The following is a 24,117-nucleotide window of genomic DNA, read 5'->3' on the forward strand; positions in this document are numbered from 1 at the left end:
GACACATCACTACTGGGGCCGTCTGCAGCACACCAGGGCCTTTGCTGCCGGCTGAACAAACTGCATCTGTGTTGCTAGTGGAAGACATCAGCACCACACCAAGGCCTGTGCTGCTCGAAAAGCTTATCTGCAATACATCGGGCGCTGTGCTGTTGATTGAAGCCTTCTACACCACATTGGTGAATGTGCTAGCAGAAGCCCTCTGCTAGCAAGCCACCAGGACCCGAACTTTTGGCTGGAGCCTTACTTGCCATCCTAGGTTTGTGCAGCCTATTTAATTCAGCATGAACAATCATTGTGTTTTGGATAATGGCTTTTTTAATAACTTTACTTTGCTTATTGGCCGTGGGGGACTTTTGGACACTCAATTTTTCTAAAATGAGAACATTTAACAGTGACCCCATTCTGCGAGACATGGTTCCCAGATCTACATGTGTCACTGCTGCTATACATCCTGTACAATTTCCAATGTATTTGGAACAGGACATTAATCATTTTGAACTACAGAAAGATTTACCTCATCTTCAAAACCTTCTTGCTTTGTACAATTACAAAATTAGTTACGAAAAATCCTGCTTTGTGTCAACATTTCACACGTCAAAATCAATAAGTACAAAGCAGAGACTTCTGATCATCTTACTACTGCTCTTATCTGGTAATGTGCAACCTAACCCAGGCCCTGAGCTGCAATGTAGCCAGACACCATCTGAATTTAAATCCTCACCTGGGCTGAAGATAGTTCATCTTAATGTGCGCAGTTTGTTACCCAAGATGGATATGATCAAGATCTGGGTTCAATCAACAGATGCAGATATTGTCCTCATTTCTGAAACTTGGTTGTATAAATATATATCTGATGAACATGTTAGCATGGCTGGCTACAATATCTATCGCACCGATAGACTTAAGAAAGGTGGTGGTGTTGCTGCTTATGTTAAGTCAAAATTTGATGCTACAATAGTTCTATCAGGATCAATTTGCAAACAATTGGAATTTTTGGCTCTGAATGTGAATGTTGCAAAGGGTCTTTGCATAACAGTTGCTTGTTGCTATCAACCCCCTTCTGCTTCCACAGAAGCTCTGCATTCTTTAAACCTTTTGCTGTCCAGACTAAATTATGGGGAGCTTTTTCTAGCTGGTGACTTTAACTGGGATTGGCTCAAAACTGTTTCAGATGATTTTAAATCTTTTTGTGATTTTATCAGTCTTACCCAGCTGGTCAATTTACCCACTCGGCCGAATCTCAAAAGCCCCGAAAAGTCTACCTTGATTGACTTGATTTTGACAAATGTTCCTCATAAATTTTCATCTTTGGGTGTCTTTTGTAACGACTTAAGTGACCACTGTGTTGTTGCTGCTATTAGAAATACTAAAGTGGCCAAGTCACAACATCGTATTATTTTTAAAAGAACTCTTAAACATTTTAATGAGCAAGCATTTTATCATGATTTGTCAAATTATGACTGGAAGAAAATAGGATTGATCCCTGATGTAGAATTAGCGTGGGCATTCTTTAAGGATGGGTTTATGCAAATTGTGAATAAACATGCTCCATTAAGAAGATATAGGATAAAAGGTCGTGAAAACCCCTGGTTCTCCCAAGAGCTGGCAGATATCATTCATGAGCGTAACCTGGCTTGGGCCAAAGTGAGGAAAACAGGCTACCCCAGTGATTGGCTTCTTTTCAGACAACTAAGAAACAGATGTACTTCCTCTATTAAGAAAGCTAAAACAGAATATTATCTGTTTGTCACCACTGAGAACCTAAATAATCCACAGAAGTTCTGGAAAATCATTAAGTCTCTTTCAGTGAGTAAAAGCTCCCACGCTCTACCCACCTATGTTTTTAAGGATTCTGTTCCTGTTTATGATAGGAAGGAGATTATGAATTGTTTTAACAAGCACTTTATATCTTCTGGCTCTTTGACTCTCTGAACCCAGTCTCTGTAAAATCTGGCACAAACCTTCTGGTGTACACTGGTCAGCCATTTAACTTTGTTCCTTTCTCTGTGCAGGAGGTCTGTAAAGCTCTTAAACTGTTAGATCCTAGAAAATCTCCAGGGCCAGACTTACTAGATCCTTACTTCTTGAAACTGGCAGCTGATTTTGTAGCAGAGCCTCTCACAACACTTTTCAACCTCACACTGGATACGAATAAAATACCCTCAGTATGGAAATCAGCTTTTGTTGTTCCTCTATTAAAAGGGGGCGACCCAGCAGTGTTAACTAATTACAGACCAATATCTAATCTATCTGTGCTGGCCAAAGTTCTTGAAGCTCTTGTGTGTGAGCAGTTAAAGGAGTTTTTGCACACAATGCCATTTTATCTGAATATCAATCAGGCTTTAGGAAGAATCACAGTTACTATCACAGCTGCAATTAGAGTGGTAAATGATATTACTATTGCACTTGATAAAAAACAACACTGTGCATCCCTTTTTATTGATTTGTCAAAAGCATTTGACACTGTTGATCATTGTATTTTAAAACTTAGACTCTTCCAGTCAGGACTCTCTGAGAGAGCAGTGGCATGGTTCTCAAACTACCTCAGTAACAGGACTGAGGTAGTAAATCTGACGGTCTATGTTCTGACTCATTTATGTAAACAATCTTAGTCTACATGTGCCAGATGCAAACTTGCACTTCTATGCTGATGATACAGTTATTTACAGCTGTGGTTCAACTCTTGTCCAAGCCATCGACTCCTTGCTGAAAGCCTTTTCTGCTGTCCAGCACTCATTACATCAGCTTAAACTCGTTCTCAACGCAGACAAAACAAAGCTCATGTTGTTTTCTAAATCAAGGAGACGAGCCCAAACAATCCCATCAGTAACCACTCTTGAAGGTAATAAAATAGAGTTGGTTCACACCTATAAATATCTGGGAATCTTAATTGATGACTCGCTTACCTTCAAACCACATGTAGAGAATCTTGTGAAAAACCTGAAGTTAAAACTGAGATTTTATTTTCAAAATAAGTTGTTTCTCTTAGAGATGGCACGATACCACTTTTTTATGTCCGATACCGATACCGATATCATAAATTTGGATATCTGCCGATACCGATATGAATCCGATATAGTGTTTTTTAATCAACAAAACTGTTTTTTAAATATCTTGCTGCATTTTGTATAAGTTCATACTCAAGTTTAAAACAACAACTACACTAAAGCTATTCTGTTATACCTGTATGCAAAAAAAAATATTTCATAGTTCAGCAATACTGATCAATCTAATAAACTTAAACCTACACCATCCTCCCTATTCTGGTATTTTAAAGAGTACTTAGCATAAATATTAAGCAACCTAACTAATAGGGTTCCAACTCCCAGCAACAACAAAAATAAATAAATAAAAAATAGGGAACCACCCCTCATGCTCCACCTCATGATGCTTAATCAACGTAATCAACCTTAATTTGATGCAGTGTGAAAAAAAATGCACAGAAATCAATTATTTTTCAAGAAATATTAAATAGATTCAACATCTTTCTTCAACAAAATTGCAGACTGCACAGATGGTACCTTCCCAAAGGAAAAAGTACTATAGCTTACTAGGGTATATATATTAGACTTAATAGTTACTATATACAGTAATTGACTTCTATTCATTTTACATCAAATTGAAACTTTGGGTGTCAGATAATTATTTATTAAAAGCTAGACATTTTAAATGAGAATAAGAAAGAAAAGTATGTCTTTGTGCCCCCTTTTCCCTGTTAATGCCCTATCGGCCCCCCTGGCTAAACTTTGCTAGATCCGCCCCTGCACAGTTACCAGCCGTCAGCTACGTAGAAAAAGATCCTGGTGTAGAAAGTAATATTAAATACATTCTAACAACAGCTGATCAAGCTTAAACGTGCTGCTGTTGTTCAGCCCCTGGTTTCCTCTTTCTGGTGCAAAGTGGGCCAAAAGCAAACAAGAGACACGGACTCCGACAGAAAAGCCGATCAGCTGATCGTTAAGCAGTTTCATGATTGAAGTAGCAGCAGGAGAGGCAGTCGCTTGTTAAGCTTAACGCAGGAATGCTTTACAAACATTCAGAGATGGACTTACACACTTGCTGTACTTCTCTCGGGATAACTTTGTCGGAGATGAAATGCCGGGTTGCTAGCGAAGCTCCAAATGCTATCCAGACCACCGACAGGTCCTGCATGCCACAGCCGCTCTATCACGTGATGCATACTGCTCAGACGTGCTAACGTTCTGAGGTGAGTTACGGCGTGTTGCAAGTTTTGTGAGGTGCTTTCGTGATATTTAATGGATCGGATTACATTTTTTATTTTTCTCCGATATCCGATCCAGTAATTTAGGTCAGTATCGGACCAATACCGATACGTAATATCAGATCGGTCCATCTCTAGTTTCTCTTTTAATACAAAGAAGCGGCTTGTTGCTGCAACATTCTTGCCTGTTCTGGATTATGGTGATATTCTATATATGAATGCTTCTGCTCAATGTTTAGATTAGATTAGATTAGATAGAACTTTATTAATCCCTCGGGTGGGTTCCTCTGGGAAATTCGATTTCCAAAAAAAGCACAGCACCGACAGAAGTTACAGAGTTACAGAATATTATATATATATATATATATATATATATATATACATACATACACACACACACACACACACACACACACACACACACACACACACACATATATATATAAATACAGAGACAATATAAATAAAATATACAAAGGGGATAAATAGAATAAATAGGAATAAAAAATAAAAATACAAGTGAATTGCACATTTCAAGTATTGAGTCTATTGCACCGTTGACTATTTACAAAAGTATTGCACAAAAGGTATTGCACAGTGAGGTGAAGAGGCACTACAGCTTAGTTGTTCCCCCCTCCTTTGTCCTCCTGTTTCCCCTCCCTCTCCCCTCCAGGGAGGAGTTAAACAGTCTGATGGCGTGTGGGACAAAGGAGTTTTTAAGTCTGTTAGTTCTTGTCTTTGGGAGAAGCAACCTGTCACTGAACAGACTCTTCTGGTTGTTAATGGCCGTGTGCAGAGGATGTCTGGCATTGTCCATAATGTCCATCAGTTTCTTTAATGTCCTTTTCTCTGCCACTGTCACCAGAGTGTCCAGCTTCATGCCGACCACAGAGCTAGCCCTCCTGATCAGTTTCTCCAGCCTGGATGAGTCCTTCTTTGCTGTGCTGCTCCCCCAGCACACCACAGCATAGAAAAGTACTCCAGCTTACCTGCTGCTCTCTGGCAGGTAGCTCCAAGCCCTCCTGGGTTTTAAATGCACCTTAGAACACACATACATCAACATTACAATGAGCGGGTGGAGGGAGGTTCGGAGTCTTCTCTCACCCCCGTTCTCTGCGACCTGCTGGAGCAGGGGGGCTAGGACTAGGAGGAGGAGTTGGCCGTCCGACTGCGGTCTGGAGTGTGGAGCCTTCCTGCTGCTGCGGAGTCGGGGCGGTCTGCCTCCCCCCACCGCAGGGAAAAGGGAAACACCACCTGGGTCTGGGTGCAGTTCCCCCCTCCAGGGGCGGGGGCACCTAGACCCGGTTTGTAGAGTACGCTTGGGGAGTGTGATCGTGTGTACAACGTCTCTTTATGTCTGTCTCCACGTTGGTTGAGTGTGGAGTAAGTGCATATGAGAGCATGAGGGTGGGAATGGATGTTTGTATCTGTGTGTGCCTGTATGTCTGTGTCTATATGTCAGGTTGGGTGTCAGGCGTCACCTCTCTGGGGACATCTCAGGCCCTCCAAGGTTTGGAGGCCTATCTCCCCCTACCACCACTTCCCCTGCCAGTGGCGGACCCCCTCAGAAATCGGTGCGTTGGTGGTTCTTTGTGTCCGGGGATGGGCGTCCAGGTACACACCGGCTCACTCCTTGGCGGCCGCTTATCGGGGCCTGGAGCCTGGGGCTCGCTCGGGCCACTTCGGAGGTGGGGTGCCCCCGGCCTCTCGGCCTGGGGCTCGGTCACTCAGGCGCAGCTGGCTGCCGGCGGAGCTCACGGGCGCGTCACTGCAACTCCCCCTGGCTTCTGCTCCGCGGCTGCTGAGTGAGCCCTCATCTGGGACTCTCCTCAGCTCTTTCCGGGACAGTGGCGCAGCTGCCCCTCTGTTGGTCTTCCTTGGTCTCTTGTGTTCCTGGGGGCCTCTGGATGTCTGGAGTTTTGATCTCCTCCACACCTGCTTCACGCCCTGGAGGACGGGGCTGTGGCCCCCCCACACCCTCTAGCAGATTATTACATGAAGGAACCTTTTAAAAAAACAAAAAACAAGCGCGTCCATGCTCACAGGTGTACACACGGGTGATCACACCCACAAACTACACCCTTTTTGGCTCCTACCTCAAAGCACACTGTGTTCTGTTGATCTTATGTGCTGCACAATAATGTTTAACATTTAGTATTTACTGTCATATTCCCATATATCATTGTGATGTTGTTTATTCTATTACTCTTGTTCTCTTCTGCTTGCTTTCTTTTTTCTTTCTCAGCAGGTGATCCAGGTGATCGATATATGCATTTTTTTTTCTCTGCCCGTTCTGTTGGTTTTTGTCTTTTGCCCTTCTCCCCCGTCCCTCTTCTCAGCTGTTTCTCTTTCCCTCTTTCTTTCTCCCCTTCTTTCCTCCAGTCAAGTCTGTCCCGTATTCAGTAAGTGAAAATAAAATAAACAATAAAAGGTGAATCAAATGGACCATTACGGCAAGGCTGGGATGGTCAGTTTGGTAAAGTAAATCCGTTGGGCATCTTTCTTTGCCTTTAGACAACAATTCTGATGGCAAAAGAGCCAAACGGGACAGGCCAAAAAAAAAAAAAAAAAAAAAAAAAAGAAAAGTACTCCAGCAACCACCGACTGGTAAAACATCCTCAGGAGCTTCCTGCAGATGTTAAAAGACCTCAGCCTCCTGAGGAAGTACAGTCGGCTTTGGGCTTTTTTATACAGGTGCTCTGTGTTGCATGACCAGTCCAGTTTATTGTCCACCCACAGCCCGAGGTACTTGTACTTGTTGACCACCTCCACCTCCTCCCCCTCTATCTGAACCGGCAGTGGACCTGCTCTAGACCTCCCGAAGTCCACAACCAGTTCCTTAGTCTTTGAGGTGTTGAGTTGCAGGTGGTTTGTGTGACTCCATGCGACAAAGTTCCTCACCAGACTTCTGTACTCCTCTTCCTGATCATCCCAGATACACCCCATGATGGCTGTGTCGTCTGCAAACTTCTGAATGTGGCATAATTCAGAGTTGTAGCAGAAGTCAGAGGTGTACAGGGTGAAGAGAAGAGGGGACAGCACAGTTCCCTGTGGTGCTCCTGTGCTGCTGACCACTGTGTCAGACGTGATGTCCTTCAGCCTGACGTACTGTGGTCTGTCGGTGAGGTAGTCAGAGATCCAAGCCACCAGGCAGGGGTCCACCTCCATCCTGTTCAGTTTTTCTTGAAGCATACAGGGCCGGATGGTATTAAAGGCACTGGAAAAGTCAAGAAACAGGATCCTGACCGTGCCTTTTCCCCCATCCAGGTGTGAGTGGGCTCTGTGTAGGAGGTACAGGATGGCATCCTCCACTCCGACACCCGCCTTGTATGCAAACTGTAGTGGGTCCTGGGCATGTTGTACCTGTGGTCGGAGGAGGTTGAGGAAGAGCCGCTCTAGAGTCTTCATAAGATGTGACGTCAGTGCCACCGGTCGGAAGTCATTCAGCTCATTGGGCCGGTTCTTTTTGGGGACCGGGAATGTCTTCGAATGGCTGATTCTGTGTATCATGCTTCTCTGAGGTTCATCACTAACCGTAAATTTCAGACTCACCACTGTGAGTTATACTCTCAGGTAGGATGGCCTGCTTTGGTAAGTCGGAGGAACTGTCATTTATACAGTTTTATATATAAGGCGATACTTGGGTTGCTGCCTTCTTATATATGTTCCCTGCTTGTAATGAAACATGCTGGTCGGTATTCTCTTCGTCCGCATGGTTACTTGTTGCTTTCTGTTCCATTTGCCTGAACTGAACTTGGTAAAAGAGCTTTTGTCCATTTAGCACCCTTGGCCTGGAACAAACTGCAGAAGGAATGGAAAATGACTGAATTCATTTCATTAAGTGATTTTAAATCTAAACTACGAATCCTTGAGGCCAAGTCCATAACATGCAACTGTTTCAATTAGATTGTCATTTTAACTGACTTTTTATTTTATTTGAATTTTATTTTTTATTTTATTTGTATTCTTTCACTTATTGTTGCATGTGTGTTGTTGCTGCCTGTGTTTGAGTAATTTCTGTAACTGTGAGACATCTGCTGCTGCCTATCTTGGCCAGGTCTCCCTTGAAAAAGAGGTTTTTAATCTCAATGGGATCTTCCTGGTTAAATAAAGGTTGATAAATAAATAACTTTTTTGAAGTAGTAACTAGTACTGTAATTAATTACTTTTTCAAAGTAACCTGCCCAACACTGGGGATGAGACAATATTATTTACTTGCACTTAATAGTTTCAATACCTGGTTGCGCACTCAGTGCCGTTTATCTCTATAGCTGCACATTACTGCTCTGAAACTTTAAACTGGATCAGTTTAAACAGAGCTTGCTGTTTCACAGCCCGATAGTCTGTTTGTCGCAGATCAAAGTGAAATTAATTTTATTGGCTGAACAGGTATTCTTGGTGTGTATTTGTCTTTCCAGCTGTGTAAAAACAGACAAATAGGCAGATTTTGGCCTTTTGGTCACTGCTATAGGGTCAATACTGTTTATTTTTCACCAGGCTAATAATCACAACAACATTTATAACAAACACATGGATATTCCATTAACAATGCTTCATTCAGCAGTTTTAGTAAGGTGTGCCTTAACAAGCTGCACCAGCAGAGAATCCACGTTGCACTCAAAACATACTTTACATAAAAGAATCTATGAAAATGGAGTGCTTGATTTTAAACCCAAACTCTGAACATAACCTGCTGCCTTTAGTTTTTAATTCTCTCAGCAGCTTGAATAAAACAGTCATTGCATTGTTCACTGTCAAAAGGAAAAACAAAAAGACAAAACCCACAAAATTTTACACCCACACACAGGTCTGAGGAATCTTCCAGAAAATGGTGTCACATTTTCTGGAGATCTGCAGGTCAGGTCAGCAGGTGGTGACGGCATGTCTCTTGATTTCTAATCTGGAACCAAACCTGCTCTGGAGCAGATTACGTTCACAGTTTAAGTTATCATGGTGATTTACCCCGATAAGAAGTGAACCGCATTAGTACAAAAAAATTACCTGAATAAGCCAGAAGCCGGTTTTGTTGTAAAGACCTCTGGACAGGAGCAGGTCATGTGTTCAGCATAAGTTGTGATTTAGCCAGGTAAAAAGAAGTAGTTCACTTTCATGACAAAACTGACAAGGCCACATATCTTGCCAACTGTGTATAGTAAACCGCTTCGGTGGATGATAAGAGATTTAAATATGCTGCTACTCAAGAATATTAAGAGTTTCACTTCCTGGTGAATAAGGGAAAAACAAACAAACAAATGTTACAACATGTACACCTGCTGTCTACGTGTTAGCATGCTTCAGTTGATTGTGTGTGCAACATAATGACAGCCGTGAAAGATAACCAAACAGGAGCATGAGTCAGCACTAGAGGATTTCACAACAACCACAGTTGCAAATATTCACATCTTTATAAATACAAGTCCAGATTCTAGGCAGCAATTTTGTAGTGCAGTTTAGTAATGAACAGAAGTTTAATGTTGATCTAGAACCTTTTATTTGAAACTAAACCACTGAAAGAAAACATTCACAATGATTTAACAGCCATCTCTTTTCCTTATTAAAAAATCCACTATTGAAACATAAAAACCCTTCACTGATTCAACTCACAGTCTAAATGTCTAAGAGGTGTTTCAGCTCATCAAGGACAGAGAAATGAAGAATGCTGGGTTGAAATGGCGCTTGATTCATTCTGGTATATGGATTCACCAATGTGACCCAACACAACATGCATACAGACTTTGTTTAAACAGTAAGACCCACTGAGAACAGCACCAGTTCACCTGCAAAATACCACATAAGCCCCTCTACAAGAAAGCATTTAACACTTTGAGCCTGATATTAAAATTTACAAACACATGACATAAAATGTTATAAATCAACTACTATTTACATCAAGAAAACATTTTACCCAATTTTTTCCTAAATGGCAGCAATTTAAAATAGAATTCAAGTTAAGCTTTGCTTCTTAAACATAAATGATAATATTTCAGATTTTCTTTATGGCAGAGAAAGGCAAAAAGGCAGGAAAGACATCTGGCTTCATCTAAATCAGTCTTCATTTGTACCTTAGTAGCATCTCATCTCTACACTGGAACCAAAATGAAACTAATGAGAGGTTCATTTATGCTTCTTAAAGCCCTTTCCCTCTATACCCTTGCACCACTGGTAGTAGTATTTTGGCCCTTTGGTCACCGCTGTTGGGTCAATACTGTTTATTCTTCACCAGGCTAATAATCACAAATAGCTGATTACTTTTATTGACGACGTGTTCATTCTGCCATTATGTGTTCACATGAATCCGCTTTTATTCAGCCTCATGTTCAGGTGGGTGTAGATTTCTACCACAGATCCAGATTTTCAGTATTGGCAAAGCCAGGGTCTTTGCGGAGCATCCAGTATGTCCCATTGTACAGCCACACCTCTCTGCCAGCTTCATCCACCGATTTTCTGGGAAAACAGACCAATTAGTGACATGCAACACTGGAATGTCATTCAACCTGGAAACATTAATAAGCCTAAATAAATAAAAATACATAGATTTCTGTGGGAAAATACAGACTCTTAGAACACTCTAAAGAATGTGACGTTTATAATCACATCCAAGAACCTCTTCTGTTGACAGTATCAGTGAGGCAGCCGATCACCACAAAACAAAAAACAGAACAAGCTGCTGATACCCAACTATGTTAGGCATCAAACATTTTATTTAAGCTCTTATTAGTTTCAGTTTTATTTGTCATATGCAAGTTAGCACAGGGTCAACATTGCAATGAAATGTGTTTGACGAGCAGCAGTCACTCAGCAGCATGATACAGTAGAAGAAAATATAATAAAATAATAAAAAGATAGCCATTAGCCACTGACCTAACAGTTTAGTTAGGTCTTTAAAACCACCTTAAAATTAAGGCCATCCTATACCCTGTCTGGGAAACAATCCTGGATGGTTTTTTTTTTTTTTTTTTTTTTAACTAAATGGGCCCCCCTCCCCCTCCTTTTAAACTGCCATCATGTTTATTATTTAGTGCTTTAAATACCAGCTTTTACCACCATTATTGGTTGGACAGAGTAATCTCTTTCCATCTTGTGGTCTTTGTTACATTCAAAATAATATCCAAATACTCCCATATTAAAAGGCATGCGCTTGAGCAAACCCCACATCTTGTAAACAGATTAGAAAATGACATTTATATACATTTCCTACAGAAAAAAGGCTGATACTGAAGAAAAGGACACCAGATGTGTTGCTGCTTGAATTATTAACTAGACTTTTGACAGTCCACCACAAAACCAGAACGAGGCAACGAGGAAAGCTTCTCACCTGAAGAACCTGGGGATGTGTTCCTCCCCTTTCTTGGCCATTTCTTTCCTCCTTTCCCTTTGGTTCTCCTCCACCTCATCCTTCCTTTTATCTGCTTCTGCTATTTTTCCCTCCTCCAGGAGCCTGATAGAGCAGACAAGAGTAAGGAATTGGAGCGCACAGAAGATGGTGCAGAAATGTCTGTCAGTCTACCATAGTTTAAATTAAACAAGATCTTGTGGATACCTCTGGTCCGGTCTGAAACGTGTGTCCGTAGGTGGAAGGACAGCCTTCAATTCTGAAGTCAGTTCATTAAGTTCCCTGGCATAACTTGAGAAGCCATAGAACTTGACATAGTCATCAGGCTGTACATCTGTATAGAAAAGGATATCGTGGATATTTAAAGATCTTTCATCTAAAACTTGAACATAGTTGACAAAACTCAGCGTTTGTGTATAAAGTAGATTAGCTTAATCATTTGTGGAAGAGATCAATGAGTCAGTCTTGGCTCAGGTTGACGGTGGTCTTTACATGAGTCATAGGATTGGAGTAATTTGTGAGGGATTTGAGCGCTGAACAGTGGTACTCACTGGGTTTCCAGATACATTTTGGTGTAGGTAGTGTATCACAGAAAATGCCTTCATGCCAGAGACCTCCGAAACGATGAATCACTGACCCAGCCTGGTCCAAAACCACACCCTGCACCTCATTCTTACTGCTGTCCGAGCTCCAGTAGCGGGACTGGGATGAAAAGATGAAGGCACTTAGCACAATTTCAATGCATTACATGGACCTCTGGCTAAATTAGAAAAAATATGCATATGTGCATGTCCTTACCTTGACAAAGGTAATCTTGCAGGTGCACACATCACTCTTTGTGTTTCTGATGGTCACCTCACCATAGTGCTCCAAAGAGCGTTGCTGACTCAGGACATTGTGGATACATGTAACGGCCTTATTCCATTCATAGTGATCACCATAACTAAACAAAAAACAAATTATACTGTGATCATTGCATAATGAAATTGAAACAGTTTTTAAATGTAGATGAGATCGTAGATCGTACAGGCTCAAATTGTATATGGATTTCTAGAAATGCTGGTGCCTTGTGACAGCAAACTGCAAACCAGCCATCCTTTGCTTTAGTCCATCTTGTTTACTTTTTACTAACATTTTTAATATTGTCACTTCTGTGTCAGCATTTGTATCCAAAAAGCCTCAAGATAATTTTCAAGGTCTCCCACTCATCCGATCAATCTTCTAGCCTGTTTGCATTTCTCCTTTTTATCTGGAAAAATCACGCCTTTGAAACATTAAGCCAACATGCAAGTGCCAGAAACTGCACTTCCTTCAATGGACAGTTTGGTGAAATTGTCCAGCTTTGGAGCAACATTAGGCCAGTTATTTATTTAAAAAAAAACAACCAAAAAAAACTAAACAAACACGCTTTTGATCAGTCCCTTTTTTATAAAAACATTATTGTATGTAAAAGTTTCAATTATTCACCAATCTTGATATAGAGCAATGATTCTTTGTCATCTCTTGTACTAGTGTATGGTGTTGTATACTACTATTAATATTAAAACACTGTCCCTTTGTTTCACATCTTTTGTGGTTAAAAGTGGCATAAAATCATCACCTGGGTAGGGTAACATTAACCAGTCCAGAAGAGATGATCTCCACAGACTTGCCCCAAAACTTGTACTTCCATCTCTGATCTGAGAGCAGAATTAAAGAAGGAAAAGCTGCAGTGTTAGGTCTGATTGCTGTATATCTGGGACTTGCTTAAGAAACCAAAAAACAAAAACAACACACCTTGCCAGAAAGTGAAGTTTTCTGACTCTGCATGGCAAGCAGAGATGGGTGGATGGTGACTGACCTGAAAACATAAGACAATACAGCATTAAAGTCTGTTCTAAAACACCAATAAGCCGAATCATTATGTCTTCAGGTTACCTGTTCACTAATGTATTGGAATCCTTTGTCTTCTCTGTAATTCTCATACGTTTCACCCAGGACAGGGTTGAAGGGTTTGTAACGATTCCTCCAGGATGCCCAGGCATAACCAGAGATGGAGAATGCTGCTACATAAACCTAAAAACAAACAAGACAAAAACAATTTTTTCCTAAATCCTGAACAAGCCTTACACCAAATTCAACTTGATTTGACCCCCAGCGGGTCAGAAATCATAAGCAATCCCAACACACCATCCTCTCATATGGATCATCAATGTTGCTGGCAATGTCCAGCAGCTCAGAGTACTCCAGTTCTTCACTGAGCCTCTGCAGCAATGAGAGTGGCTCATTGAGAGCAACTGGCATAGACACTCTGGACAGATCCTTGCCAATGTTGTTGTAGAGGATGGTCATAATGCCAATGTGGCTGTTGTCTGCGCAGGGGGCAGGCAGGGTAGTGCGACGACCTGCATGGTAACACCACAAAACAGCGTAACATATTAAACAAAATGGATGATTAAAAATACAACACACACACACACACACACACACACACACACACACACACACACACAATGAGATAAACCTGGTCAACTAACCAAGAATAATCACAATATCCACATGTTCCAGGCCTCACTGGTGGTGCTTCCAAAACCTTTTATGGCAGCGGTCCTCAATGCCCGGGCTACGGACCGGTACCGGTCCGTGAGTTGAGGCTTGGGTATGAAATTTATGGTTTTAATCGTTATTTTTAAACTCTGTTTCCCTGGGTCTTTCCCTGTGTGTTATGCATAAATCTTCTTTTTTTGGTACCGGTACTGGTTTTATTTTGTTGTATGTATCCACGACATCTTAAAGGCAGGTCTGTGAAAATATTGTCAGACAAACTGGTCCGTGGCGCAAAAAAGGTTGGGAACTGCTGTTTTATAGCATGTTTCGAGATTCTTAAGATCCTTATTAAATTACAGGCCATACATGGTTAGAAATGTTGAAGGTCTCCCAAATGACAATTAAATAGTCTAGTATGGAAACTGCCACGCATCAACATGCAGAGCCCTCCGGAGGATTATTGGCAGCTCTCTACCCAGTCTACAGAACATTTACACCTCATGCTGCATTCGTAAAGCCACTAGCATCATGGCTGACCCGCATCACCCCTCCCACCAACTGTTTACTCCTCCTCCATCCAGAAGACGACTCTGCAGCATCAGGAGCAGGTCAGCGAGATTTTTTTTAAATTTTTTTTATTTTTAAACAGTTTGCACCTTTGATCCAGGAGGACATCATTTTACCCCACTGTATACTTGAGTGTATATTGTAGAGTTTTATTGTCAACCCAACAAAGCTCTACTGGACTAAACATAATTGAGGTAGGTTTTGGAGTCATGGGTAGCACCAGTTATGGCAGAAACTCACATTAGCCCAGATAAGCTCATGGCTGTCCTGCTGCCCTTTTCCATGGGCAAGTGCCATTTGGGACATAGGTTTCAGCTCGGATGAGCATGCTTTGCAAAGCGGCTTGCAGCAGCAGCCATATACAGGTGAAGCAACTCAAATTCTAAGTGGTTTTGACAAAGCAACAGTTTGGTTCCAAATGTATACAGGCTACTTCACGTCTGAATTTTGTGTGAATCAGAAGCACGATTAGCAGCCATGTCTGTCCTACTGTTATCATTCCTTTCATATTAGCGGTTACCATGTTGAAATATAAATTTACAGGTTTGCTTAACAGAAGATTACTTTACCAGTATCAGGAGGCACTGGCCGTGGCTTGTGACTTGCGCTGTTCAAACTTTCTCTGTAGTTAAGAGTAGCAGCAGCTGTGGAGGACAGAGGAAACAATGACTTGATGTTTTTGTTTCATGTTAACCTTTGTTGTGACACAGAAAATCGTGCAGTGGCGATTTATTTGAAAGTAAATACTCACAATGTCCTTCTTCAGGCTCTGATGTGCTAGTGGTGGTAATGTCACTCAGGCCCGATTCATCAGAAGCCTCGGCCTCTGACGAAGTCTCGCACACTATTACCTCGCTAGCATCAAAATACTCTGCCATAGAATCTGCCACTGAAGGTGGACGGTTACTGTGACGACTTAAGGAAGGCGTTCTCTGTAAGGATGAAACATGGTTCCAGCTATAGTTTGACCATTTAAGTCCAATAAACAAGTCTACCTGTAAGTGCTGCGAAGCTGCGAAGTAAATTCAGAACAGTGACGACTGACATGCACAGTTATTTCCAACAGGTGCTACCCACACAACTTGCTCTGTAACAATTGTAGGTGCAGCTGTCCCAACTGTGAATAACAGCAGCACCACCACCCATGTCACTAGACTGTAAATCATTCCATGTTTTCCTTCTTTTGACCAAAGTTTCCCACAATCTTATAGCTTCAGTCAGATAAAATTTCTTCATGATCCTGAGCTAGAATTCAATGTTAATCAGGATGATTATCAGTGACACCAGAAAAAAATAAATAATAATAATGCTACACACATACACTACACACCTGGTCTGGACGGACAGTGCAGAAGGATTCTTCAGAAGAGTCAGAGGACAGGGAAAGCGAATGGACTTTGGTCAGATGGGACTGTATATCAAGCTGCATGCGCGCAGGCACACATGCACACAAGCCATGCAGGAGAAGTGCAGAAGAAACACACAGGATCAAAAATGCATGCAGCGAATATCACGCACACTCCAAAGCACAAACACAGCAGAGGTGAGGCAAATATTACTTGTTGCCAAGTGCAGTTGCTCTCCAGTACAGTAAATACCAGCACAATCAAACTGAATTATGTATAATATCTTAGCAAGGACAGAGCTTTTTAGTGGGCCAGGTAGGACTTTAGTAAATGAACTTAGTACAGGTTAGGAAAGGTCCCTTCAGACATTTAGTATTTCTGAATTATCCATCACTGTGGATATAACTATTAACAAAACACCCTCTTGCAAAAAAAAAAAAAAAAAAAAAAAATGGATCTTTATCAATCAATTCTTCGTAGAAAAACTTTATTTACCCTTTAAACTCACTAAATTATGGTTAGTAAACGACTCTAAAGCGATTTTGAACAAGAGGGTGAAAGTCTCACCAGTTTCCAGTAGAGTGATATAACAGTAAATAAACAGGGTAATAACATACATTTATTAACCATGGGATATGTTCATCACTGTGGATATCAAGCAACTATTAACAAAATAAAGCCCAAAGTCACAGCCGCTGATGTTCAAACATGCAGTCACATGCACCATGGTAAGAAGCCAAGGGGAAAGCAAGAAGTGTTGCATAAGCACAGTCAGTCTGACAGCAGGAGCCAACAAGTCCCTAACCTGACTGCTTTGTTTCAGTATGCGGCAGTCGTTTTATATGCATATTTGTGTGTGAAAAGAAAGGAATACTTGAGGTGTGTTCCTTTAAGTTCCACCTGTATTAACTTGTGCCCGTCTTACCTAAAAACAGCCCAAACCTGCTCAACAGTATCACTTAGGGCTGGGCCCATTGTTGCCGTTTGCAGGGCTACACTAAGATTTAGAGTGTTGGAAAGACACTAACTGGGGTATGGTGAAGGATCTAGTCTGTGTTTTTATCTGGTTTATGACATCAAGAATTAGAAGTCAGGTTAAGTTTGCTTCCACATAGGCCAGAAGTGTCCATGTTTGTATACATATGTGTCTGTTACCTCAGACAATGTGCTACAGATGGTAGCGAGCTGCTGTGAGGTGTTCTGCCGCATGTCTGGGCCGGTCCAGGCTTGCCTCAGTCTCTCACGCTCCAAGGTCAAAACCTCATGAATGGACTTCAGAGAACTGTGAACTGCAACACAGCAAAAGTGTAAGTGATAGATGAGGATTCTCACACTCTCAGCAATATGTCAAAATGTGTCAGGGAATATGTAAAGGGAAAAAAAAGTCAATGCTAATGCAGAGAGCGTCAGACTTAGCCAAGTGGCAGCAAGGCCATACCTCTCTGAGAAGCAGTGCAGATCTCCTGGTGGAGCTTCTTAGCTTCAGGTGAGGTGACTTGAGGATTGGACAGCTGAGAGTAGACGTAGTTTGGAATGGACTGTACAGAAGTGGAATTTGTGCTCAGATGACTGGAAGTGAACTGCTGGAGATGAAGAGAAAAGGAAAAGAGTCACAGAATTGGATGAGGCTAAAAAGTGGTGAGCTGTCTGATGGTACTGTAACAAGACATTAAGTAACAAATTCCTACCATTCCCCCCATGGCCTCAGCACGAGACAGAGTCCTGGAGTGACCCGGCATTCGCCCATTCTTTTTCTTGGGTTTTTCCAGGGAGAGATTCTAAACACAGAAGTACAAAATTATAGCTTCTTTTTCCAGACCATTTTCTTTTGCAGGTTAGGGTGGAGCAATTCTGAAGCTGAGAATGAAATCCCAACAGCATTATATCACAGTTCCATCCTATAGTTTATATATGGTGCTGTTAAGGCTAATCTGGTATATAGTTGGTTAAGATAGTGAATGACCTGGAAAAATATTTCAGAATGAGCAATTATGGGTGTATTTTGTTTAATTTCTTTTTGCATTTCCTAAAGAAAAACTATGGTGAAGTGTTACAGCCTTTTTACTGGATGCCTATTGTGCTTGATACCATAAATTTTAAAGCCCATTTAAAACATTTCAGATTTTTGCTTAGATTAAACATCAAACTTTGTGTGAAATTACTTCTCACCCCCCGGTTGTTAAATATTCTTTGACAAGTGACACACATTCACATTTGGGACCAGCATACTTGCCTGCATGCTGATTCGCATCTCCAGGTCTGTGTTAGTGATAGGGTAGCCTCCTTCCAGCCAATTCAGTCTCTGGATAAGTTGAGCCAGTTCTGTCAGATCTGCCTGACAACGAGCCAGTTCTGATAGGCAGTGGGTTAAAGGTCACAGTTTAGAAATGGAACGAAGAGACAGGCACACCTACTGATCAAATCTGTATTCATTGTTAAATATGGAGGACATATGATCAAGAATCAGGCCTCTCTTTCTGGCGCCATCTCTAATGCAGCTCTCACCATTGGAGGTTGCATCTATGTCGTGGGTCTGCTGCAGCCAAGCTGATACCTTGCTGGTCACACCTGGTTGACTGGCAACAGCTGGGGCAGGACTTGCCATCTCTGGATGGTACACCGATGCAGAGCTGGCATAGTGAGGAATCTGCAGGATCATATATCAAGGTTAAAAGAAAGCACTTTCACAATTACAGTATCTGTGGGCAGCTGCTGTTTTTCAGACTACAGTGATCATGGATTACATAAATACCATTTTCTGTATTTTTTTGATAGTCAGCTGTCTAAAGTATTATCATCCAAATTATTAATACTCAAACATTTTTTGGTCGCAAAAATGTTCACCAGTCTATCTGCGATTCTCCATTTGATTGGATTCCTATAGCACAAAGTAAATTTCCTTTCAGCTGTGGACAGTTTACTGGAGCAGGAAGTTATACTGACTGTTGCTCTGCTTTGCTGAGAGAAAGCCGGGAGAGTGCTCTGTCCCAAAGAAAGCGCATGAAGCACACCACGGTGGACACTCATGGCCTCATTTTTTCTGAACACACGATGGGCACACAGCTTGGTCAACCAGATGTAGAAAATGTCGTGACTTTTTGCCTAATACCAGAGAGAAGAGAACTTATTTAATTTGGATACATCCGATTCTAGCCACAGTAAACACTTGACTCATCCTGGAACCAATAAGTTACCTTGAGGTGATACAGGTTGTCTCCAGCATCCAGGTCTATGCGTTTGGTCTTCTTATTCACAGACATGACAGCCATGCTGATGTCCAGAGAGCCATGCAGCTTCCCTCTTTGAATCTAAACACAATGGCAGAGGACATTTAACACTTTATTCTTCATCAGAGCGTATCATTATTGTTTGATGTTTTTGTGTTGGACTTACATCTTGCTGGGTCTTTGAGTACTTGAGAATGCCTTTCTCCAACAGAAAGTACCTCTAAAAAGAGAGTTTGGCAAATTAGTTGTGGATAAAAATCTTCACTGTTCAACCCTGCAGGATTTACTACAGTTTCACTGAGAAACTGGAAGAGCAAAATAGTTTAAATTCTCTCACTTTGTGCCAGCCTTTGAGCGGATATTTTCTCCTTTTCATCAAGTAGCCCTCACAGATCCCAGGAATACTGAGGTCTCCAGATGACCCTGGAACCAAGCCCCTGTCAGCATGCTGCAAGTCATCCACTACCTCCCAGTGACGAGACTGATAGAGACAGAAAGCACTTTAAAATTACATTTATGAAAACACAGCTTTTAGTTTCAGGTGTCAGTCAATTGGAGGAATTCTGTGATATGGATTGCAAGAGGGGGCAGAAATGGAGAAAATCTCTGGAAGCCCATTTGTACCAAGTGGGTTACAGTTTTATCTTTTACTTTACAATATAATTAGTGTATTTTTTCTTTTTACCTGTTTTGAGTGCTTGCCAGAACCTGTGCTGCTGCTCCGTGAGTGGCCAGGTCTGAAAGTGCTTGCTGGGGATTTGTCAAGGCCACTAATCACTGACTGGCTGCTACTGAGAGGTGGTGGACAAACCTGAGGGTCCATTGGTGCAATGTAATGAGAGTAGCGTTGCATGGAGAGAAATGACCTTCAACCCAAGTTGTTTCTCATGGCAATGTACACAGTGCTGGGGGGACAAGAAAAAGCTTCATGACAAGTCAAAAAGATGACATACAAATGTACAACATCATAGTCACAGTCAAAGCAAAATTAAAGCCGAGTTGGAAAGGTGGATAACAGGAATGACACAAGCAGAGTTTTAAAAACCTTCTTCTAAAAGAAACAAATGTATCCACAGACATGCAACTTTCGACTTTTAAAGTAATATGTTTGAGAACAAAAGAAGCCTGGGTGGAACCATGATTCTAGTTTGTCCAAGAGTTACAAGTGGTCCTTTTACAGTACAAACAGAAACAAATCTACAGTCTCATTGTTTGTCTAAACTGCAGGCATAAGGCAATATTTTATCTGTGCCTGTAATGATGTCACCATTAAGTTCCTGACTTTAACAACATTAAAGTCAGGAACTGAGAAGATATAATTGTCTCACCAAACGTAAAAACAAAAACAAAAAAAACAAACATTTTAAAACCATTTTAGAACTTTAATCTTAGATTGGCTCGTAAAATTTAATGTGGATTAAGGATCAAGACAAATTATTTGTTATGAACATAGAGGTGACAAATTAAAGGTATTATGAAGCCATCAACCATATACTCAGACCATCTGGTAGCCCTTACGCTATGGGGAGCATTTTCCTCCAATGGTCCGTGTCCATGTTTTCCCTTAAAGGGAAGGGCACCTGCAATCAAAAGCAGGATTTTCCTGTAGAGGAAAGGAATGACCGCTAAAGGGACTTCGGGAGTTTTATTTGACTGCCATGTTTGTGTGTGAGATATCATACTTCCTGCTACTGAAATCACGAGGTATGAAAGAAGTCTAGATCTTACTAGTCTGTTAAGTCAAGCAGGTGGACAATTAAATGCATAATTAAAAAAAAAAAAAAACCCAACAGTCTTATGGTCCACTGAGCCAACAGTGGTTCTTCCTACTCGATTTGGAAGGGAAGTCGGAAGACCCTTACACCCAATTCCAACACTTACATTTGTTTTTTCTCATTCAGACAGATCAGCTTACATGAGGAAGAATCACTGACAAAATTCCAGTCTGAAATTCCAAGAAGTCTTAACCAGAGACTGGTGTCCGTTTATTGCTTAAGGCATGCAGCTTGAGCACATAATCTGTACTTAAAGGAAATTTGGATTTGCATGTGACTGCATGTTTTCTCTTCAGGGTGGAACAGTTGCACCTTTACCCTTCTCTCTCTGTGGAATATTAATCACATATTAATCTTAATGTCCTACTTGGGGACAACTACAACTATAGAGAATGTGATCAATGCCTGACACAATCTACTTAGTTTACAGATGATTCAGGTCTGACTTTCAGTATATGGATCGGAAAACCTCCATCAAAACTAAAACTAACTACTAACTAATCATGGCTTACATTTGGGTGATATGGCAGCAAATACAGGATTGTATATCGTAAACAAAAATATAAAAGTTTATCCATACAATCAACAACAAACAGTAAAAAAGTAGACAACTACATCAACAGTAATATTTGTGACTATGTATCTATGTAGAATGCACATAAAAGTCATATAAAATAGTGGGAAGGCACAGAGACAAAATAGTAAATGAAACACACCTGTGTTGGACTGACAAGCTGCAGCAGCAGGACTCCACAGACAGTTCCTTATACCTTCTCCCAGAAACAATTGTAGAGCTGTAAAATGTCTTCTGTGGAGAAAAATCACAGCACAGAGACTTTCCTAGGGTGTTCCTTCACTGTGTGATCTCCCTGCTCTTGTCCTCTGAGTTAAACAAAAAGCAATACCACACCTGACTGATGATGTGCTTGTTAGACTGGTGTAAATCAAAGCCAGTGGGTATCTGGGCGGGGCTGAAAGCTAAGGAACATGACCTGACCAAACAGGCCTTCCAACTTTGTCATCTCAAAGATGGCATGCGTTAGAACAGATTTGCAATCAACAGATATGCCAAAGTCTTGAGTTACTTTCAGTAATTAGCTCTGACCTACAAAGGTCTTAAAGAGAGTAATGAGCTGACAATTCTGTCTGATATCAGAGTGGTTTTCTGAAAGCAATCTGCTGAAAATGTGAATGTCAGTGTTTTCATCAGTGAGAAAGTCATTTTCCTTTAATGTCTGTATGGGTTCTCAGTCTACCAGGTACCATGGTAGCCCTTTTTCACAACTTGGATGGGAGGTGACTCTTCAAGAAACTTAAAGAAGTCCAGTTGCTTTCTTTTAAGCTCCTTCGCATGCATACACACACAGGCAGACACACATGCACACATATTTTGCTGCCCCAAACTACTCAGTAAATCTGAAACAAAAAGGAACCCCCTGCAGACTTGGCTTCAGGATTAAAGCCAGAGTTACATTTAGGTTTGGTACTCTGTTGTGATGGTCAAATGTAGAGTTAAGGGGGCCATAAGATTATGAGTATTGATTAATATTTATCACTGAATGTCCTCACAAAGATAAGTAAACATACATGCCTGAGTGTTTTGTGTGCTTGTAGGTGTGTGTGTCCCCCCTGTACACAGAGTGAGGAAGACAGCAATAACTCCACTGGAAACAGAAAATTATTTCTATCTTACAACTGCGGTCTACATACACTCATCATGGATGTCGTGGTATTTGGACGTTATAAATGATTTCTTTGAACTGTTCTTTTTATCAAGATTTGAGTGCAGAGGTTTGACTTTATTTTTGATTTTCTATAAGATACATACAAGGTCAAAAATGTAGAAATAAGCTTAAAGACACTGGTACAAAAATAAAGGAACACATAGAAAACACAGATCTTAAAGGAAAAAAATCTTGCTGGGTATATATTGTTGAAATGGACTGAGTAATATGTTAGGAATGAAAGGATGCCATATTTTTTTGATGGAAATGAACATTACAGAGGACTAGAAATGCGCCTCAAAAATGAAAGTGATAAAATGTGGCAGATTAGTCCATATTGCTGAAATTTGGTGCAGCTCAAAATGGTACTTTGTATGGCCATCGTGTGCGTTTAAGCATGCCTGACAATATTGTGGCATGCTCCTAATGAGATAACAGATGATATCCTGCTAGATCTTCTCCCAAATCTGGACCAAGACTGTCTGAGGTGGAAAGTTACAGACAAAATAACATTCTCCATAGTTTCTTCACGCTCTATCCAAGAACACTGCACCAGTGCTGGGCCTGCCATTTCTGGTATTCTCTGGCAAATGCCAGTTTGGCTCCATAGTGTTGGGCAGTGTTGATAGGCCATGTAAAACCAGAGTCATGATAAACAATATATACGCTGCATTTTTTCCTGAATAGTTTCGTCACGTTTAACGACAGCGCTAGCAAGCACTCTCTGCTTATGACCAAAAAACAAAACAAAAACAAAAAAAAAACCCTGCCCTTTCCTGTTGGTGGAAAAATGCACCATGCCATGATATTTGGTTGTTTAGGAAGAGGGGGAAGTTTTAGGAGTGACAGCAAGAGTGAGAGTGAGAGAGAGAGAGAGAGAGAGAGAGAGAGAGAGAGAGAGAGAGAGCAGAAAAAGAGAGAGAGGGCGTTTTGAGATGTGAGAGATTTATGACATTTAGCGTGTTTGGAGTGTGTAGTTAATGTGTTGTCTTTTGTAGTTAGTGTGTAGTGTTGTGGATAGTTTGTGTTGTGTGTCAGAACAATGAGGCGACTGCTTTCTCCAGGTAGAGAACAGGAGTGATACACCTGCTGCTGTCAGACCTGCAGGCATCAGGCTGTGATGTTCTCCTTTATAGTGGACGGAAATATTTGGAGTGGCACAAATAATTTGTGTGGCATCTTATTGAATGTAAAAGGTAAATGGCTGCAAATAGCTTTGTTGTTTCCAAAACTTGTACATATGATTTTAAAATTGACAATTTATATTTGCATTTAAAGTTGTGAAATATGATTCATTTAACATGTTTGTGGTTGTTACAGTAAAAAATATAACTTTTTCTACTTCTTGTCAGATTTTAGATCAATTGTGTTAATACAGTATGTCAAAATGAAAT

The 24,117-nt window shown here is 41.1% G+C and overlaps 2 protein-coding genes across 4 annotated transcripts in view; both read right to left on the reverse strand.

Annotated features, from left to right (window-relative positions):
* Nucleotides 1-4,339, reverse strand: part of LOC309704790 (uncharacterized protein) — a 36,113-nt gene extending 31,774 nt beyond the window's left edge. The window contains exon 1 of the mRNA XM_082530220.1: nt 4,056-4,339. The gene's annotated coding sequence lies outside the window, so the exon portion shown is untranslated. The remainder of the gene's footprint in view (nt 1-4,055) is intronic.
* Nucleotides 4,340-9,692: 5,353 nt separating this feature from the next.
* LOC309704873 (oxysterol-binding protein-related protein 7-like) lies at nt 9,693-21,963 on the reverse strand. Of its 3 annotated transcripts, none has more exons than XM_082530344.1 (23): nt 21,716-21,963; nt 19,910-20,129; nt 19,562-19,705; nt 19,391-19,444; nt 19,192-19,305; nt 18,941-19,099; nt 18,503-18,644; nt 18,231-18,349; nt 17,686-17,775; nt 17,436-17,577; nt 17,153-17,286; nt 15,982-16,074; nt 15,403-15,583; nt 15,221-15,295; nt 13,728-13,942; nt 13,476-13,613; nt 13,335-13,398; nt 13,159-13,237; nt 12,357-12,501; nt 12,110-12,260; nt 11,766-11,892; nt 11,541-11,663; nt 9,693-10,669 (listed from the first exon to the last, which is right to left on the reverse strand). In XM_082530344.1, exons 2-23 carry the CDS (start codon nt 20,075-20,077, stop codon nt 10,561-10,563), a joined length of 2,766 nt encoding a protein of 921 aa, XP_082386470.1. In that variant the 5' UTR covers nt 20,078-20,129; nt 21,716-21,963; the 3' UTR covers nt 9,693-10,560. The 3 variants fall into 3 exon arrangements, with proteins under 3 accessions (XP_082386470.1, XP_082386469.1, XP_082386471.1); XM_082530343.1 differs by having other exon boundaries at nt 17,436-17,580; nt 21,716-21,962; XM_082530345.1 differs by lacking the exon at nt 15,982-16,074 and having other exon boundaries at nt 17,436-17,580; nt 21,716-21,961.
* Between the last annotated feature and the right edge of the window lie 2,154 nt (nt 21,964-24,117).

The sequence above is a fragment of the Aulonocara stuartgranti genome (assembly GCF_965226115.1).
Source record: "Aulonocara stuartgranti genome assembly, chromosome: 4".
NCBI lineage: Eukaryota > Metazoa > Chordata > Actinopteri > Cichliformes > Cichlidae > Aulonocara > Aulonocara stuartgranti.